The sequence below is a fragment of the Notolepis coatsorum genome, assembly GCF_963971535.1.
Source record: "Notolepis coatsorum genome assembly, chromosome: 1".
Classification (NCBI taxonomy): domain Eukaryota; kingdom Metazoa; phylum Chordata; class Actinopteri; order Aulopiformes; family Paralepididae; genus Notolepis; species Notolepis coatsorum.
Genome location: NC_140165.1, coordinates 232,143,405 through 232,165,195, shown reverse-complemented (window position 1 = coordinate 232,165,195; position 21,791 = coordinate 232,143,405). Strand labels below are relative to the sequence as shown.

Sequence of the window (21,791 nt, the reverse complement as noted above, 5' to 3'; positions counted from 1 at the left end):
TAGAGGCTTACACTGTCAGTCAACTACCTAGCCTTCGACAAACGGTAAACGTGGTAAAAGTAGAAAGTAAAATTATGTCTGACCTTAACGACCAGGTTTCCCCGACCACAGAGGCCCTAGTAGGTCCTAATGTAACTGACCAAGCCCACGGTGGGGACCAGGAGGGAATTGACATGCCTTTACCCCCCGCCACTACTAAAGAAGTAGTCCCCGACACGCCCCGGGAGGAAGACAACCCTACAGAGAGGGAACTCTGCACGGAAGAAGAAGAGGAGAGCGCCGAGGAACTAGAGCTCCAGGACTCCCCAACGAGTACCCCCAGGAGCGGTTCACGCAGGAGCGGCTCACCTCCACTACCGCCTTCCCCCAGCGAAGCGGAGAGGATACTACAACAGGCGTTCCTCGTCAGCCTGACAGCCTCTACCGAACGCGATCGGCTCCAAGCACAGACGCTTAGCGAGCGCGAACGTCTCCAAGCCCAGGCGACCAGCGAGCGCGAACACCTCCAAGCACAGCAACGGAGCGAAGAACAGCGCACAAGTCTGGAGATGAGACGCTTCCAGATGGAAGAGAATATGGCAAGAGACCGGGCCGACGCCCAGCGCGCCGCTGCCGGTGCCCAAAGAGAAACAGAGCGCGCCGCCGCCGACGCCCAGCGCGCCGCTGCCGGTGCCCAAAGAGACGCAGAGCGCGACAGACTACAAGCGCAACTAATAGAGCAGCTGATCAAAAGGACAACTCCCTCTTCCTCCGCCAGGGGCTCAAGGAACTCGTCGAGACAGCAGTCAAGAGCAGCGTCACCGCAACGAGCAAGCGACCCTGAACTTGACCAACAGACTGAGTCTAGACCCCCCGCAGACCCCCTTCCCATACCGGTCCAAGCGAGACCCAGCTACAAGGAAGGAGCGGCCTACACTGCGGAGAAGCTAAATAAACGATTACAAGATCTGGAAGATTTGATAGAAGAAGAAGAGGGAGAAGAGGAGAACCAAGCCCGACGACAGCACAGTACTCCACCGGACCAGGAGGTCCCATACAGTCCAGGCTATACCCCCGCGGCGCTGCGCTACAGACCCCCGACTCTATTTACGGGTGAGCACGACGCACGACCAGCCCCGAGGAACAGTACCTGGACCAGCGGGCCATGGTACCCTGCCAGTACCAGCCCACAGCGAGGCGCAAGAGGGGACTCGCCCAGGAGGTCTCTCCCCCAACGCTCGCCGATGTATCAGCCATCCACGGCGTCATACAACGCCACGCCGTCATTCCCAGACTTCGCCTATGAGAGTCGAGCACAGTACACGGAGCTCCGGATGTGTTTAGAGACAATGATGGTGGATGTCGTTGATGAACGCCACAAGTATGCAATATTATTGAAGCACCTGAAAGTACCGCGAGCGCACAATATAGCGCTAGCCTATGCTACCTCCTCGACCCCATACACAGCGGCCCTTGCAGCGCTGGATCAAAGATATGGACGTATATGGGATTACGTAATCCAGGAGATAAGGCATATTGACCGCCTACCCCCAGCCACAGACAATCGCTCACTAGACGACCTGTCAATCAAAGTGCAGTCCCTGGTGGGGATGCTGGGAGCTCAACGGGAGAAGGGCAGGCATGAGCTGTACGCCAACTCTAACGTTGAGAGGATTTTGGAGAAGCTGCCACCCGCAAGACAGGAGCGCTTTCGGCGGCAGAGGGACTACCGAGATCCCGACGGCCCCGAGCCATCCCTCCTTGATCTGGCCGACTTCTTGGCGAGAGAGGTCAGCAGCTTACGACTGGACACCTTCGGGCGGAGCACGCCAAGCTCCAGAGAGGGACCCAGGAGAATAAGTGATGGAAGAAGATCGGTGACTGTCATGCACCAATCAGAGTCAGTACCGAGCAGTAAGAGTCACAGCACCCCCTCGAGAAAGGAGAAGTGGAAGATAGCGTGTCCCTACTGTGAGAAAGAACACTGGCTGTCACAATGTGACTCATTCACAAAGATGAATGCAGAAGAAGTGAGCCAATGGATAAAGTCCAACCGGCGCTGTTATCGATGTGCGCGGCCCCACATGGCAGCCGAATGCCGCCTAAAGAAAAGGTGCAGCCGGTGCGATGGAGCCCATCTAGATATACTACACGATAGTAACGGAAGACGGCCTATACCTGCACCACGGAGCGGCACCAAGGCAAGTGTCATGTACATTGACCCCGCCAGCAGCAACGGAGCTCAAGTGCTCTTAAAGGTAGTCCGTGTGACATTGAGCTACCAGGATAAAGTCATGGACACTTACGCCGTCCTTGATGACGGGTCAGAGAAGACCCTTCTGCTCGCCTCCGCTGCGACTCAACTGGGACTGCGGGGGAGCAAGAACGAAATGACGATTCGGACAATAAGAAGAGATTTAAAGACGATAAAGGGCGAGAATGTCTCCTTCACTATCGCAGCCAACGGGCAGCCAGAGCGACGGTACAAGATCACAAATGCTTTCACCAGCCAAGAAATAGGACTCTCGCAGTACACCTACCCTGTCACCAAGTTGATGGATAAATATGTGCACCTGCGCCAATTACCTATCCCGCTCATAGATGGCGCTACCCCGACCCTGTTGATAGGCTCCGACCATGCAGAACTCATAGTCCCGATTGACCGGGTCCATACAGGCCCCCGGGGCTGTCCTGCCGCAGTCGAGACCCGCCTAGGATGGACATTGCAAGGCCCCCTCGCTAAATCTCTCAACCGAACCGCAGCCACTAGCTGCTTCCACTCCAGAACGACAGAAGAAGACACCACTCTCCTGCAGCATGTCGAGAGGCTATGGACCCTAGAGACAATGCCCTTTAAGAACGAAAAGAAAGACATTCGCTCTAAAGAAGACATTTACGCCATCCACCTACTCGAGCAGGGGACAAAGAGAGTCACAGTCGGCGGAGTGATGAGATACGCAACTCCACTCCTGAGGCGAGAGGGAATGCCCCCCTTTCACGCAAAGAAAGACGCCACGGAGCGCTATCTACTGAACACAGAGCGGCGCCTAGCCAAAGACCCCGCTCAACAGAGCGTGTACCGAGCTGAGATTGAGAAGCTAATCACAGCGGGACACGTAACAAAGATTGACATTAAAGAGGCCGATCAGACGACCGAATCATGGTACGTGCCGCATCACAAGGTCCATCACAATGGCAAGGATCGCATTGTGTTTAACTGCAGCTACCAGATCGGATCCCAAAATCTGAATAAAGAGCTCTTGCCCGGCCCCACACTTGGCCCCTCCCTACTAGGCGTGCTACTGCGCTTCCGCCAGGACAAGGTGGCTATAAGCGGGGATATCAAAGGGATGTTCTTGCAAGTGAGACTAGTAGAGGAGGACAAGCCTCTGCTACGGTTCCTATGGAGAGAGAAGATCGGAGATGAGAACCCATCCATCTACCAGTGGGAAGTACTCCCCTTCGGAACCACATGCAGCCCGTGCTGTGCTACATTTGCACTACAGAAACACGTCACAGAGGACCCAGCAGCAGATGAAGAGGTCCAACACAGTGTGAAGAACAGTTTCTACGTAGACAACTGTCTACAAAGCGTCTCGACTCAAGAAGAAGCCGAGGCTCTCCTAATCAAGTTACGCGCCTCCCTAATCAAAGGAGGCTTTGATCTCAGGCAGTGGGCCAGCAGTGACCCGCACGTATTGCGCAGCCTCTCCTCCGCAGACAAGGCTGCCAGCAGCGAGACCTGGATGGCGACAATCCCAGGAGAAGCCCAAGAAATGACACTAGGATTAGTCTGGCGCTTCAAAACAGACTCGCTCCACTATAGACACAAACCCTTGGCTCCAGAGCAAGGAGGGTCGGCGGCGATACCGACCACCAGACGGAGTGTGTACAGAACACTCGCCAGACAATATGACCCGCTGGGATGTATTCTACCTTACACCACCAGGGCAAAGATGATTGTACGAGCACTATGGGACAAGGACCAGGGCTGGGACGACCCAATACCCGCACACCTTGCCTCAACATGGAGAGAGTGGGAGACGGAACTCCGCTCACTCCCAGGTGTCAATATACGCCGCAGCTACTTCCCATCCACAGTGAGGCCAGAGACATGCGAGATTGAGCTACACGTCTTCAGCGATGCCTCCGAAGTAGCCTACGGATCGGTTGCTTATTTGCGTGCCCAAGAGATGGGAGGAGAGATACACACTGCTTCCATACTGGCCCGCTCAAGGATAGCCCCACGTAAGCAACAATCTATCCCACGTCTAGAGCTCTGCGCAGCCCTCGCAGGAGCGCATCTAGCCACGTTAATCCAACGTGAACTCACCATTCCGGTGCATAGAACAATCTTGTGGTCAGATTCCACGACAGTACTCACATGGATTAAGTCTGATTCATGCAGATACAAAGTCTTCGTGGGAGTCAGAGTCACCGAGATTCAGGAACTAACAGAAGAAGCAAGCTGGAGGTATGTGGATACCAAACACAACCCAGCTGACGTCATCACCCGGGGAATGTCCCTGGATGACCTAACCCGTCGCAACATCTACAGTGACGGACCAGCATTCCTCCAGCTCCCGGAAGGAGATTGGCCTACGCCCACCCCGAGGGAAGCAAGTAGCGAGGAGGCTGAGAACAAGAAGCCTATGTTCTGTGGACTGAGCACTGTCGCCTCCACAGACCCGAACATAGATGACTGCATTACCCTAGAGAGTGCGCAACAAAGGACATTCCTGCGGCACCACCCAGAGATTCAGTCCACCACTGACATGTCAGCAGCTGACTACGAAGAAGCAGAACTTCTTCTACTACAACGAGGCCAGAGAGACTCGTTCCCCGATGAGCTAGACTGTCTACAGGGAGGAAACCCCGTCCCATCAGACAGCAGACTGATTCACCTGGCACCAGAGAGTGACGCACATAATCTCATCAGAGTGGGTGGTCGCCTGCGGAGAGCCCCCGATCTACCAGATGACATTAAGCACCCGATCGTCTTGAACAGCCGACACAAGGTCACAGAGCTGATCATAAAGAAATACGACGAGGATGTGCACCACGCAGGAGCAGAGAGAGTCTTCGCGGAGATCAGACGTCGTTATTGGATATTACAAGGGAGAGAAGCAGTACGGCGCTTCCAGCGAACCTGTCTAGACTGCCGTAAGTGGCGCGCGCAGCCCAGCATACCACGGATGGCTGACCTACCCCCCTGTCGCCTCCGAATCAGCGACAAGCCATTCCACTCCACAGGCATGGACTGTTTTGGCCCGTTGTATATAAAGAGAGGAAGAGGCACCGAGAAGCGGTGGGGTATTGTATTCAAATGCATGACCACCAGAGCGATACATATCGAGCTCCTTCCGACCATGAGCACAGACTCATTCCTTATGGCCTTCCGGAGATTCATATCACGGAAAGGACAACCGTCTACATTGTTGTCTGATCACGGGACCAACTTCAAAGGCGGAGAAAGAGAGCTGAGAGAGAGCTTCCAAGCTATGGGCCCAGAACTTAAGACCCACCTCGCTCCAGCCCAGGTTGACTTCCAGTTTAATCCCCCGAACGCACCCCACTTCGGTGGAACCTGGGAACGAGAAGTACGTTCTATAAAGACAGCCCTGTATGCCGTACTCGGAGCCCAGACTGTGGCAGAGGAAGTCCTAATGACAGTCCTCACGGAGATCGAGGGAGTATTGAACTCAAAGCCCCTCGGTTACGTCTCCAGTGATGTAGCAGATGTCGACCCAGTCACCCCCAACACACTCCTAATGGGGCGGCTGGACCCCGCGCTACCCCAGACAATGTACAGGCCCGAAGAAGCGAACGGCCGAAGAATGTGGAGGTACAGCCAAGTACTAGCTGACAAGTTTTGGAGCAGCTTCCTACTTCACTACCTACCGTCTCTACAGACCCGCCAGAAGTGGGTAAAAGAGAGAGACAATTTGACAGAAGGAACAGTCGTCATGATAGTTGACCAGTCACTCCCCAGAGCTATGTGGCCGGCTGGCCGCGTAAGCAAAGTGATCACCGGTGCCGATGGCAAGGTCCGAGCAGCTGAAGTACTCGTCCAAGGGCGCACCTACACACGGCCCGTGGCGAGGCTCATAGAACTGCCCCGACTCCCAGATACTATCGATGATGACCATGACCCTATGACTTTGTGAGTTGACTGACCTTACAGCGGACCTTGAGTGGAAGACAGTGCGGTTAATCTGTCTCTGCTTAGCTAATTAGGTGGGACTAATTAGGGGGCGGCTGTTGTGAAGGATCAGATTAAACCGAATATGTATATTTATTTATATATATTTAATTGTATTTGTATATCGTTTGATATCCCCTGTATATTCCTTGTACAATATGCATTGAATATCCCAGTTTCTACTAAACAGCCCATAATAGTTTCATTCTACCATTGGACGAGAACCTGGCGCCAGGTTGCCATACCCCTAGGTCCAAGTTCAATCGTGCCGCCTAACATGTCGAGGCAACCCCCCGGTTCCGCGCAGTAATATGCCGGGCGAAATACGTGTGGTACTATTTGTTCATAGCGCATATATATATGGCGCTCGTAAAGTAGAACTTTCTTTTAGTCCAGTTCTTTACCCTCCAACAGAGTGACAGACGCAAAAGCCTCCCCACGAAGCACGTGCGGTGTAGTAGGGCCTACTTGGCCCAGAATAGGCATTGAGATATCGTGTAGATTAATAGTTGAATGGTCATAGTTTGGCACCATACCGTCGAGTTGGACGTATTCTATTAAGCTAATAATAGTCTATTTATGTATGGTGCATCGTTCGGTTCGAGTTCTACAGTTATCAGTACCCCCATCGTTCCTGACGTTATCTGGACGCTTATCCAGGCTGGTCAGACCCCTAGTGGTGATTGCATCCGAGGAGCTCCGGGTCAAGAGCGACTGGACCTGTATATTGGATTACTCTACCCGACGACGGCGAGCCTTCCACGGCTCTTGGATTATGCTTTGTGTGCTTTGGTTATTCCATGGATAAAGGCCAACACTGTCGAGTGTTGGAATTACCCCCCGGAGAGGACTACAGGTGAGGCGGCGCTCTACACGTGAGGTCGCACCACGTCTCTCCGTTGTGGACCGGCAGATACCGTTCCACAGAGGGTCCAGCTGTATTCGTCTGCGGCCCGAGGTTCTGTGGGCACTGTGTCTAAGACTTTGGATTCTCCCAAGACACCGTCGGCCAGATGGGATACCGCCAGCGGCTTCTCTAACCCCCCCCTCCTACTGTCTTACAACCAGCGGGACCCCCCCCCCCCTTAGTGTATCCAGCTATAATCATTTAAGTACTATCGCTATCGCTTCCTAAATATTCCAGGTTGTATACTTACTCCCTGCGCAACCAGAGATTGGACATTCAATGTTGATTTACCTACGAATACTCATTTGCCATAAAAGTGCATACTCAACATTTCAAATCATAAATGTAATTAAGTGAATGTTGTATACACCCTTTGCTGTATTAAATATTCGATTTGGTCCATTTGTGTTGGTTCGTTTCATCAGGTGGGAAAGTGTTCATCATACTTATATCTTGTACTGGGTGGCCAGAAGTTAAAGTACATGAGGTAGTGGTATTAAATATCATATCTAACAATACAGTCAGGGAATTGTACCCCTCAGCTACAACTACTACTACTAATACTACTACTATTATTACTACTACTACAGCTACTACTACTACTACTACTACTACTACTACTACTACTACTACTACTACTACTACTACTACTACAACTACTGCTACTACTACTACTACTACTACTACTACTACTACTACTACTACTACTACTACTACTACTACTACTACTACTACTACTACTACTACTACTACTACCATTATTATTATTACTACTATTTATGATATGCATCCAAGTAGGTTGCAAAGATTTCATGCATAACCCATTCATGAATTTATCAAGTTTCTCAAAATGACACTGTCGTCTTTGAACGACATGTTCTAGGATCACATATATGGCTCATTCATTATACATTCAAAGTATAAACTCATCCTGGACCAGCGCTCTTTCTCTGAAGTTCGTATGAATGTACTGTAAATATGAGCCCAGGTGACACTAGACCATTGACTGACCTGGTCGAAGATCTCACCGAAGCCTGGTCTGCGGTCAGGCTGTTCGCACCAGCACTGTTTCATCAGCTGGATGCACTCTAGGGGAGCCTGATCCGGGGCCACTGTGGGCCGGCACATGGGCGGAGGCTTCTTCACTTTACGGATGATCTCTGGTGAAGGGAGGGGTGTAGGTTAGTACAGAACGTTGGTCAGGCATCAGCCATGACAGATTTAAAAAATAATAAGAATAATTCTCATCCAATCCAATCCAATCCACTTTATTTATAGAGCACATTTAAAAACAACAAAGTTGCTGTACAAGTCAAACAACAAATATCGCACAGAGATCAGTAAAGCATATACAGTATGTCACATAAAAAGGCAAGTCTTTCAAGCTGTGTCAAAAACCAACGGAAATATGTTGGTTGTTTTTTTATTGTTCTAATATGAACTAAGCTATTTATTAAAGCGTTTTTATTAAGGCTGTCAAAGTTAACGCAGTATTAACGTGTTAACGCCGGATTCTATTAACGCCACTATTTTTTTAACTCACAATTAACTTTTAAGAAATGTATTTATCATTTTCTTTTCTTTTTTTTTTTACTTTTTTTTTTTTTGCTCTCATTGATACTATGTTTGTTTCTGAAGTGTGTGTGTGTGTGTGTGTGTGTGTGTGTGTGTGTGTGTGTGTGCGTGTGTGTGTGTGTGTGTGTGTGTGTGTGTGTGTGTGTGTGTGTGTGTGTGTGTGTGTGTGTGTGTGTGTGTGTGTGTGTGTGTGTGTGTGTGTGTGAGATAGAGAGGGAGAGGGGGGTGAGAGAGATGAGGAAGGGGCAAGAGAGAAAGAGCTGGGAGAGTGTGTGAGAGAGAGGGGGGGGGTGATTACTCAGCCCTTGTGTGGGTGAATGTAACAAGTTCCTAACGTTTTCTTTCCCCTATTATTTCATGCACACTTTATTCATTGTTTTAAATTATTATTTTCTTTTAAGTTATTTTGTGCATCACTCTGTTTTGAATTTGATGCAAATGTGCAATGCATGAGGGTCATCCTTTTGTGTTAAATGGCTGCATAAATGGCTGTTAAATGGCTGCATAAAGCAAGTTGATAAGAGTATTAAAACTCGGAACTTGAAAAAGATCCGTTTAAGGTACAGTAGATACAAAAGAATGCGATTATTTTGCGATTAATCGCGAGTTAAGTATGGACAATCATGCGATTAATCAGATTAAATATTTTAATCGATTGACAGCACTAGTTTTTATACATGAAGAGTGCCTGGAACTGCCCCTATAGGCTCCCGTATATCCAAAGAGCACCTTCTAAACACTGGATTCACACTACAAAGACGCTGCAGCGCTCCTTCTTGTTCAAGAGGATAGATGTGTTTTGAGAGGTGATTTAAACACCTGCAGAGTAGGGGCCTGCCTAACATGCAGAGACAGCTCGTTCCAGAGCTTTGGGGCTGCCACTGTGAAGGCACGGTACCTCCCTAAGCTTCAGCCTGGAGTTATGAACAGCCAGGAGGAGCTGATCAGAGGACCTGAGGGACCTTGAAGGAACATAAGGTTCCAGCAGGTCCGAGAGGTAGAACATAATTAAGCAATAACAAACAGACAAAGAGAGGAGGATGAGAACAAAGGCTGATACAGCACTCTGCCCACATGTTTCGTGTATGTACAAGTGGGTCTCAAGGAAAGTCTGACATTTTCCTGCAAACTCCGTGCCCTGTAGTTACAGTAGGTCGCTTTTTGGAATGCCAAATGGCACGCATTCTTTCCTCTCTTACAATATCATCTACCAACTATCACCAGGCCTCCCTAAACGTGCGCGGTGTCTCCATTTGTCATTCCTAACCAATTCCTGTTCTGCCCATCTAGCATTCCTGGTTTTCAATAAATCATCTTAAGCGTTCACTCTTGTCCCGGGCGCTCACCAAGCTCCTGAATTGAAGTCGAACGGTGCAATTTCAGGAGACTATCCCCCACATATCAGCCTATAATATAATATATCTTCCCCTTTTCACCTTAACAGACACCTGTGCCTCTAACGCAGGGGTGTAAAGTACTTGAGTAATTGTACTTCGTTACAATACTTAAGTACTGTTTTGGGGGATTTGTACTTTACTCAAGTATTATTAGGTTTGTATACTTTGTACTTTTACTCCATTACATTTCAGAGAAAAAAAACATACTTTTTACTCCTTACATTTAAAATGCAGACCTACAAAGTACAAAGTACAAATCTCACAGGTCCAACCATTTTAATTAGTATATTTTAATTGTTTATCTGGCCGAACTAACGTTAACGTTATTAATCCTGCGACCGCAGGTAAACAGCCAATCAAATCCCCATCAATGGAAAATGAACCCGCCCATACCCATGCTGATTGGTCCTTGTGCAACACTAGAAAGCGGGGATCTTTGATTAAACACCTGCTATCAGAAGAATAGACAGTCAGAGCCGCATTATGCTGTGGCTAATATTGTGATATAATTCAGGGTACTCCAGTATTCTGTCTTTAATATTTTGATATTATTCAGGGTACTCCAGTATTCTGCCTTTAATATTGTGATATTATTCAGGATAATCCAGTATGCTGTGGTTAATATTGTGATATTATTCAGGATACACCATTCTGTTTTTAATATTGTGATATTATTCATGCTGTGATGTGAATGCCGTCCATGTTAGTTTACCTTCAATGGAGAAGTGCATTAAATAATTTGAATGCAAAAAAAGTGTCCTCTGTTCTTTCATTTCAGCATGGTCTATCGCAGAACACATTCCATTGTGGGCATAGTGTATGCTTGGTTTCATTCCAGCCTTGCCTAAACACCAGCTGATGATTTCACTAATTGGCTCACCTCTTCAACTAACTCACCTGGTGCAATGTATAGTTAAAATGAAAACTTGGCCCACGATGGAATGAGTTTGAGACCCCTGGTCTATCCTTTCAAAAAATTTACTTTTACTTTTTAGTACTTAAGTACATTTAAAAGTAGGACTTTTTGACTTTTACTCAAGTGTGTTTTTAGCCAGATACTTTGACTTTTACTTGAGTCAGATTTTGAGACGGTACCCATACTTTCACTTAAGTATAATTTCTGGGTACTTTTTACACCCCTGCCTAACGGCACACTGCGTGGCCATGTCCTCACTCCTCTCAATCATACACACCTTTCTGTGCAACCGTGCCCCGTGCCCTAAATAGAACCCAATCTAAATCCTCCTCTCCCCCCTATCCTCCACCCCCCCCCCCCCCCCCCCCCCTCCCCTTATCTTCCCACTCGTCACCCTTATAATCTCACGTCTGGTTTTCTTCCTAGTCACGCACTGCTGCCGGCACCACAAGCCGACACTCTGTCAGACTAGGAGAGGGCGGTTTTTAGAGGCGGGGTGTGGAGTCAGTGCTTTGTCGGTATTGGTTGTTCTCCATTCAGTTGAATTGGAGGGGCCACAAAATGAAACAGCATATGCACTGAATTAATGCTTTTACCTAACATACCGATAAGGGCAAAATGTGGTCGATAAGAGTATAATGTCGGTATCTGTAAATCTAGTCTGTTTATCAGTGGCTGTATTAGGATTCTTTCTGAAACTAATTTAAGAAAGTAATTGAATAGTTACAGAAAGTAACTATTGAATTTCAATGGTAGTTTATGACCGTTTCATATTTTTGAGAAAGTAATTGCCACTGATTTTAGGAAGGATATCCAGAATTAAGCCAGCATTGGTTTTGGAACTAATTTCCATTTAACACAGTGGTAACTTATGTCTGTTTCATATTTTTCAACTGGGTGGCCATGGCTTCTCAAGATGTGGCCACTACAAGTCATTGATGCATGCGCAAACTGGTTTTCGATGCTGTTACTGGAAAAAATATAACAAAACAAAACAAAATAATAATAGGCCAAAACATGAGAATAAGAACATGATGAATGAGAATTGCTCTGAAATGCTGGATATTAACAGGAGCAACGGCTAAAAGGAAGTACCGTCCCGAGAACTCGTGATGGTGACTCTCCCCCGGCACAGACCTGGGTGAAACAATCTTACTAGCCAAACACACGCCCCGCAGTGAGGTAGAAGCCAAATTTGAGCGTGGCATCTGGGGTGGCCAATCTGAAGTTTAGGGGTGGCCCCGGACACCCGGGCCACACCTTTAAAACCGCCTATGCGCCCAGCCCAACCACAGAGCCCCTTGTTTACCAACATTCTAACGTGGCCTGAATGTTCAGTAGATGTGTGCGTCCTCATGCGGCAGGCCTACATGTACGTACCCTCGGGAGTCAGACCCAGCATGCAGTAGGGTGCTCCTCTCACCACCACCTCCTGCAGGATGATGGCAAAACTATACACATCTCCCTTATAGGTCCCTTTACGTGAGATCTCTGTGTCCCGGAGGAACTCTGGAGCGGTCCAAAATAGTTCTGAGAGGAGGGGAGGAGGAGGGGGGGGGGGGGGGGGTAGTGGCAGGGTTGCATTGATTTTGATGTCAATACAATGAATATGATATTCTTTGTTTTGGTTATAAACTTTTAAAGAACAAAAAGAAAACATTCTGTTAAGGACAAGCGACATAAAATATAAACATTAAATGAAAAGAATGAAAAGGTTATACTGGAGGTAAAGGTTGTAATGAAAGGTGATTTTATACATGTGGAGAAAAGAGAGCAACTTCATTTGTTAACACATGGAGATTACCTTCAGGTGGGTGTTCAATTTTGGGAGCTTTCTGGGACTCCAAAAGCTCATTAAAGCCATAGTCCGTGATCTTCAGGACGAAACGTCCGTCCACCACACAGTTCCGAGATTTCAGTCTGCCATGGGGGAAATCTCTGTGGTGCAGGTATTTCATACCCTGACATGACAATAGGATGAACAATTACTGTGTTGTTTATAGATAAATACTGTGTAATCCAGTACAATGATTTTTTTATTCAGTCACAAAAAGCGTATTGTGGAATGTTAATGAGAGGAGTGTATTTTTTTAAGTTTCAGATGTATCATTCGATTTGTTTTAGGTCACCCTCTCTGAGCACAGCCAACTCTCAGCAGGCTGAGGGGGCGTGGCCTTCTGTTCACTAGACACTATATGTAAGGGATAATGTATAGCTACGAGGTCATTGTCGCAAAATAATTGTCCGACACGGAGTTTAAAATACAGAGCCGCCTCGGCGAGGTGTTTTAAACGTCAGTGAAGGTCAATTATTTTGCGACAATGATCGAGTATAGCTATACATTATCCCGCTTATTACATGGCTAACTTACTAACAATATACCTAATTCATTTTACATCGACTCGCAACAGTAACACTGGTTCTGGCTCCGCTGAGTGCTCGTCGCTCCGCCCCCCAGCAGCTTCCCCGGCAGCCGGCAGTTTGCACTGATGTCAGTGGGCTTGATTGCGAACAGCTGCGCACAGCTGTCATTATTGTGGGCTTGATTGCGAACAGCTGCGCACATCGGTCATTATTGTCCCACAGCGGTCATTATTGTCTGATAACTGACCTCTGACGCGCGCTATTGACCAATCACAAGCAAGCATTTCGGCGAATATGAAAACGCCATGTAATAAAGATGATTAACTCTCAGCAGGCTGAGGGGGCGTGGCCTTCTGTTCTCTAGACACTATATAGATGATTAACTCTCAGTAGAATGAGGGGGCGTGGCCTTCTGTTCTCTAGACCAGTGGTTCTCAAACTGTGGTACGCGTACCACTAGTGGTACTTGGTGGTACTGCTGGTGGTACTTGAAAACATTTCCAAACATTTTTTATTTTTTATTTTTTGAGAGAGAGAGAGAGAGAGAGAGAGAGAGAGAGAGAGAGAGAGAGAGAGAGAGAGATAGAGAGAGAAAGAGAGAGAGAGATAGAGAGAGAGATAGATAGAGAGAGAATTAAGTACATTTGCTGAAATACAGTTGTTCTTAATTTTCTCACTTGCTATGTGAGAATGTTAGTTATTATGTTCTCAATGCCCCTTGCATTGGATGAGTTGTGTGGAAGCGTAGTTCTAGTGCTATCTCTTTGTACATTGTGGCTGTGTCTGACAAAAGTTAACAATAAATAATGGTATCAGGAAAACATTTGCCTCCTGCATGAACTGTGCATAGCTGAATAGACTGTATTTTAACGTCGATCATATGGTGGTACTTGGAGAGCCAGCTACGTTCTCAGGTGGTACTTGGTGTAAAAAGTTTGAGAACCACTGCTCGTCTAGACACTATATAGATGATTAACTCTCAGTAGGATGAGGGGGTGTGACTTCTTCACTAGACACTAATACGTTTAACTCTCAGTAGGATGAGGGGGTGTGGCCTTCTGTTCACTAGACACTATATATAGATGATTAACTCTCAGCAGGCTGAGGGGGCGTGGCCTTCTGTTCACTAGACACTATATAGATGATTAACTCTCAGCAGGCTGAGGGGGCGTGGCCTTCTGTTCTCTAGACACTATATAGATGATTAACTCTCAGCAGGCTGAGGGGGTGTGGCCTTCTGTTCACTAGACACTATATAGATGATTAACTCTCAGTAGGATGAGGGGGTGTGGCCTTCTGTTCTCTAGACACTATATAGATGATTAACTCTCAGCAGGCTGAGGGGGTGTGGCCTTCTGTTCACTAGACACTATATAGATGATTAACTCTCAGCAGGCTGAGGGGGCATGGCCTTCTGTTCTCTAGACACTATATAGATGATTAACTCTCAGCAGGCTGAGGGGGTGTGGCCTTCTGTTCACTAGACACTATATAGATGATTAACTCTCAGCAGGCTGAGGGGGCGTGGCCTTCTGTTCTCTAGACACTATATAGATGATTAACTCTCAGTAGGATGAGGGGGCATGGCCTTCTGTTCTCTAGACACTATATAGATCAGGGCTATTCAACTAAATTGTTCAGGGGGCCACATTGTCAGAAACCCAAGGGGCCAGGGGCCGGACTGCCACGGCGCCTCCCAGTGCTATGAATATATGTACACTTGACACAACACGCAACCACATTTTCACAACTTTTATTTAAAGGGGAACTATTTTACTATTTCTTTCACTATTTGGGCACTTTTACACAATTCCTGTGGGTTTATGGAACACCTCTGTAATTATTATTTTTTTTTATTCATTGTTTTGTATTTCTAATCAAGTACTCAAAAACAGCATTTTTCTACCTCAAGATCTTAAGCCGTTTTGAGCCTGGGCTCCAACCACAGTGGGAACTGTGTGGAAACTCAGCTGATTATCATGCAGCGGTGTCTCTCTGACATCACAAATCAGCACATTTTCAGATTACTCAGTTCAGTGAGGGTGAATATTGTGAGAGGAGAATTGGAAGAATGCGCCAATATGAGAATTAGAGACATAGATCATATTAATATAAGTCCACATAGCTAGGAAACAATGCTAAACACTGAAAAAGGCCATTTATAAGATAGTTCCCCTTTAACTACATTGCAAAAGTAGTATACTTTTCAAAAAAAGTGCTTCATTTATGTGCCACATCTGCAACATCTCCTGCAAAAAGTGCTTCATTTATGACTGTGCAACAACTGCAACATATCCTCTTCAACATTTCAATATAAAAATAAAATAAAAAACAAACAAGTGCATGATGTGCATCTGAACATTCTAACATCAACACTTGAACAAAAAAACACATTTATAGTGCAGCTGAGCTTATGAAAAAGTGCTTCATGTCTGTGCAACAACAGCAAATCACAGCATCTTATTAGCACTTATTGTCGACTCTTAACGCTCAAACATCAGGGGGGTGGGGGGCAGACAGGCCTAGCCTACATACACACATCTAATGAGAGCGATTGCACTTCTTTGACTGGGCAATGGCAGAGAAAGAGGGTTCATAGGAAGTGAGGGCTACCCGCAAACAGTGATGCAAATGCTCATTTGTCAAGGAGGCATGGTTGCTTGTTTTAATGGCATTCATGTGAGAGAAACTGGATTCACAGGTGTATGTTGAGCCAAACATTGTTAGCACAGATATTGCCAGCGTTTTTATTTTGGGGAATGTCTTGACATGAATACACTTTATCCAAAATGTTGAGGTGGATTAATTCTCAAGTGCCTGCTTCAGAGCAGATGATGCTTGCATGTCAATTATTTCAAGTTGCAGGAGACCTTCATCAATGTGAAGTGATGCAAGGAACTCTTGTCCTTTTTTGGAAATAGCAGCTACATTGGCAAATGGGTTGCTCACAAAATGCATCAATTCTCTGGACATGTCAAATTCATCAAATCGACTTGCAAAGATTACATGATAATAATAAAAAAATAAAAAAAAATTAAGATTTTTTTTTTTTTTTTTTTTTTTTTATCATGTAATCTTTGGCGGGCCGGTCAGAATCATCCCGTGGGCCGGATCTGGCCCGCGGGCCGCCAGTTGAATAGCCCTGATATAGATGATTAACTCTCAGTAGGATGAGGGGGTGTGGCCTTCTGTTCACTAGACACTATATAGATGATTAACTCTCAGTAGGCTGAGGGGGTGTGGCCTTCTGTTCACTAGACACTATATAGATGATTAACTCTCAGCAGGCTGAGGGGGTGTGGCCTCCTGTACACTAGACACTATAGATGCTTAACTCTCAGTAGGCTGAGGGGTCGTGGCCTCTTGTTCACTAGATACTGCTTAACTCTCAGTAGGTTGAGGGGGCGTGGCCTCTTGTTCACTAGATACTGCTTAACTCTCAGTAGGCTGAGGGGGCGTGGCCTCTTGTTCACTAGACACTATAGATAGATGCTTAACTCTCATTAGCCTGAGGGGGCGTGGCCTCTTGTTCACTAGACACTATAGATAGATGCTTAACTCTCATTAGCCTGAGGGGGTGTTGCCTTCTGTTCACTAGAAACTATAGATGCTTGATTGTTAAGATCAGTGTTATCCTTGGTTTTGGAACATTCTATTGAATTTCAATGGTAATGTATGACCATTTCATATTTTTCTTAAAGTGGAACACAAATTTGAGAAAGTAATTGTCAAAGATTTATTATTTTATACTTATCTATTTTTATCTAGCACAATCTCTGGAGCAAAACAGAAAGAAGCATTTTATATAAAAGTATTCTGTACTTTTGTCTGACAACTAATAAAGACACTTGAACTTGAAACTTGAAACTTGAACTTATATATTTTATACCCAGTTTAATCTCCTGTACTTTGTATATTGCTAAATTTGCTATTGCACTTTACTGTTACATTTGCACTCTGGTTGGATGCCAAACTTCTTTTCGTTATACTGTACTTGTGCTGTATGATGACAACACATTTGAAATTTGAATCTAATCCTGCAGCTTAGCTGTAGGGGAGGGAGGATACGACGGCTTGTGAGACAAGATGAAGTCCTCAGCATAACACAGTACCAAAGCCACCACACCACTCTTTAATCAACCACAGGACCTTAGTGTTTTGATTCCCTCGGCTTACCTTAATGAGGTCCAGTAACAACGAGGACTTGAACATCCAATCTAACTTGACGTCAGTCTTCCTCAGCAGGTCTTGCAGGCTCCCCCGTGAGCAGTGCTCCGTCACCACGCCAAACATGTCACAGTCCGAGAAGAAACCAATGAACGGGTTGACGTTCTCATTTCTCAGGTCCTTCATCTGGGAGAGAGAACAGATATAAATGTTAAGGGAGAGGGAATAACGTTAAATGTCTATGATAACTATAAGGATATATGATTGACTTAATTTCACTTATATCCTAACTATCAATACTGTAACTAAGGCACATGTCAAGTGTTGCTTTACTGGGCGGCTAGGTGGCGCAGTGGGCAAGGCGCTCACCACCAACGCAGGAGATGCTGGGTTTGAGCCCAGCTCTCGGCGTTGCTACCAGCTTGGCTGGTCGTTCATACTAATACAATTGGCAGTGTTAGGGGGTGGGAAGCTGGTGGGTGGGGATCGGACGTTGTGGACAGCAACTCCTACAGGTCGGTTGGTGCGCCTGCGCAGTAGAATCAGGAAGCGACGAGGGCGGCGCGTCCCTCCCACGCAGACCCTCGCCGCTGAGAGATCGCGCTGTGCAGGTGAAAAGATGCGACGGCTGCCTCCTCGAGTACCGGAGGGGACACGTGATGCAAGGCTTTGTCCACATTGCAGCCGGCCAGTGGGAAGCATGGTCTAACAACGTTTGAGACAGGGGAGGGTAGAATTGGACGATACGAAATTGGGGACGGGAGAAAAATAGAAAAATGGGGAGAAAAAGTAGATAAAAAAAAGTGTTGCTTTACCTTTGTGAAAATCTTAGTGGTGTTCTGTTTCACTTCCTTAAAATGCCCCTCTTCAAACTTCTTCAGCCACACCCAGTCACCCTGGGAGAACGACCACATATTTAAATAAAAAGGTGTACCACAACTACACAAAAATTACTACATGAAAGTCAGTGAAGAATCCTGGAAATGTATTCCCCCAAAATACTTCCCGTTGCCAGATGTAAAACATATTCCCACACGCTCATCCTTGTGTAACGTTCCGCGCCAAAGCACAGGCTGATCGGCCTTACAGTTTGTGAGAGATTGCGTGGATACACGCACGCACGCACGCACGCACGCACGCACGCACGCACGCACGCACGCACGCACGCACGCACGCACGCACGCACGCACGCACGCACGCACGCACGCGCACACAACACACACACACACACACACACACACACACACACACACACACACACACACACACACACACACACACACACACACACACACACACACACACACACACACACACACACACACACACACACACACACACACACACACACACACACACACACACACACACACACACACACACACACACACACACACACACACACACACACACACACACACACACACACACACACACACTACCGAATGCATACTGTCCTCGTACAGGCTTTGTATGCTGCTGATGAACCAACATGCAACCACCCTACCTCATACACGGCTACGTTGGTGGTCTCGTGAGTTTCCGACTGAACACTGTTCACAGAGTGACCATCAACCACACTTTTAGACTCAGTTAGCTCTTCTATGTTGATCTTCTGTGGAACATCAAAGATAAAGAAACAATTATGACACATACGTCAACAGTAGACTACAGCCTATCTGCTAGTGTATAGCACGCATAACCCTTTCACTACCACACTACCAAAGGGTTAACCCTTTCACTGTGACAATACAGAAGGTTAACCCTTTCACTGCCACACTACAGAAGGTTAACCCTTTCACTACCAAACTACAAACTACAGACAGTTAACCGTCTGTAGTGTGGTGGTGAAGGGGTTAACCTTCTGTAGTGTGATACTGAAAGGGTTAACTACGCTTGCCTAGTCTTGTTTTCATTCATTTAAATTTGTTTTATAAAATATATATAAAATGTTTCGTTTTTATTCGTTTGAACATTTTGTTTTTGTTTTTTGTTATTGGTGTTGTTGTAATATTGGGGGGAGGCCAGTATTTATATATCTATTTATATAAGACATTATAAATATATATTAACCTTGCTCTGGTCCTGCATATCAACTAACAGCGAACTCTTCTGAATGTTCTGGAAATTACGGAGGTGAAGGTGCTGAGGCTTAGTACTACGCAGAGATCAAATCATGTCCCCTGATGGTAGGACAGAGTGCTCACCTTTCTGCTGAGCTGGGGGTTAATAAAGATGAGGTCCTGCAGGGTCAGCAGGATTCGATTAGGCCCCTTAACCAGCTGGATCTGTTGGATCCTCCTCCTACCAATCAGATTCAGGATTCAGATAAGATCAGGAAATCATCAGTAACATCCAGTAGTGACGAGCTTCCTGTCTTCAGTCAGAAGTAATATCTTTAGAGTGAGGATAATCAATGCAGCAAAGATGATGTCAACGCTGAGATGCTTTGAGGCAACTTAACTCCGCCTCCTAATTGACCTATCTCAAAAGTCGCCCACTTTTCTTGATCCTCCAATCACAACTGTCGAGAGTGGAGAGTGGAGAGTACGAGCAGAGATATTGTGTGTGTGTGTGTGTGTGTGTGTGTGTGTGTGTGTGTGTGTGTGTGTGTGTGTGTGTGTGTGTGTGTGTGTGTGTGTGTGTGTGTGTGTGTGTGTGTGTGTATGGTGGGGGGGGGGGGGTTGTGTTCTCTGTCTACATGATATATCTTATATAAAGACAGCTGAAAACACCACTGAAAGGATCTTTATATTCCCTGTCTACAGGATATACCTTATATAAAGACTCAGACAGATGCCTCCCACAGCCAGGATGAAGACGACGGAGAACACCGCTATGATGTAAGTGATCTCCACCCCTGGGGAGGACGACAGCAAACCATGAGGGCCATGTGGATGATGAACAAGGCATATGAGAAAGAAAAAACACACACATGTACAGTATGTATATATATACATATATATATGAGCACACATGTATCCACATTCATACAAACACATTCTAACAAACACAGATTTAAAGTGCACATAAACGCACATACACACGCACGCACGCACGCACGCACGCACGCACACACACACACACACACACACACACACACACACACACACACACACACACACACACACACACACACACACACATACACACACACCATATCCATATCCTTATCCATATCCATATCCATATCCTTATCCATATCCATATCCTTATCCTTATCCATATCCATATCCTTATCCATATCCATATCCATATCTTGTACCTCCAGAGCAGACAGCGTCTGACTCAAACCAGCAGCCGGGGTCTGTGGCTGGAGGTGACCCTCCTGGGAACTGGATGGACCTCCCCTCAAACTGAAGCCTGTCGGCGCCCAGGTCCACCAGGAAGGTGCCGTACAGCCGGCTCCCTCTGCCGTCCGAGTCCAAGATGACGTAGTTGGTCTGGCCCTCTCCCCGGGGGTCCACCCTGATCTTCTGGTTGAAGCCGTCGAAGGTGGTGTTCCTGGTGAAGTAGGCGAGGTTGGAGCCCGAGAGCCACATGCCAGCCTTCCTAGCGTTGCTGATAGACCTGGCCATCAGGTAGATGCTGTTGTAGATGGTCCCGAAGAGTGGGTTGACCTGCAAGATAAGAGAAAGTAAGTATGGAGTATAATGAGAATATCTGATAAAGGACTGGAGAAGAAGACAGCGCCGCCTGCAGCATAATTGCAGTACTGTGAATGTAGGCTACTGCTCTTAATTGCGCTGCTCTAAAAAGGTTATATAAAATATCAAGGGTTTAAAGCAGATGGTCTGATTTATGATACGTGGGATAAACTGATTTAGGGGACGATTATTTGCAGCAGAAAAGGTGATACATTGCATTGTATATAACCTGATAACCATTCATTAACACAACACAATGATTGACAGCTGGTTTTCCAAAAATCATCTTGGCATTCAATTAAATAGTTTTTGTTGCAGGCTAGTGACCATTATGGATGCTTGGTGGAAAGGCAGGTCTGAGTACAATCTCAGTATTAGATCATCCTAACTGCTCCTTCCCAACAGGCCGCTCCAGCTCAAAGAAGGCTTAGCAATAAGTGTGTGAGTGAACCCAACGAATGACCGCTTTACAATAACCTTTATTGAGGTTTATGTTGCCAGGTTGGAGGTTTTTGTGTAATGTATGAGTGTCAAAACCATGTATGAATATGAATGTATTAAGTATGAATTATAGTATATTTAAATGTTTTGTAAATGTCTTTTAATATTTTGTAAATGTTTTGTAAATGTTTTTAAT

The 21,791-nt window shown here is 46.4% G+C and overlaps 1 protein-coding gene across 1 annotated transcript in view; it reads right to left on the bottom strand.

The window, feature by feature from the left end:
• Positions 1-21,791, bottom strand: part of gucy2f (guanylate cyclase 2F, retinal) — a gene marked incomplete at both ends in the record, with an annotated part of 42,155 nt that overhangs the window by 16,281 nt on the left and 4,083 nt on the right. The window contains 9 exons of the mRNA XM_084312243.1: positions 8,100-8,248; positions 12,357-12,506; positions 12,781-12,937; positions 17,517-17,693; positions 18,323-18,403; positions 19,015-19,122; positions 19,715-19,811; positions 20,283-20,367; positions 20,773-21,127. Of these exons, the coding sequence (XP_084168369.1) occupies positions 8,100-8,248; positions 12,357-12,506; positions 12,781-12,937; positions 17,517-17,693; positions 18,323-18,403; positions 19,015-19,122; positions 19,715-19,811; positions 20,283-20,367; positions 20,773-21,127 (1,359 nt within the window). The remainder of the gene's footprint in view (positions 1-8,099; positions 8,249-12,356; positions 12,507-12,780; positions 12,938-17,516; positions 17,694-18,322; positions 18,404-19,014; positions 19,123-19,714; positions 19,812-20,282; positions 20,368-20,772; positions 21,128-21,791) is intronic.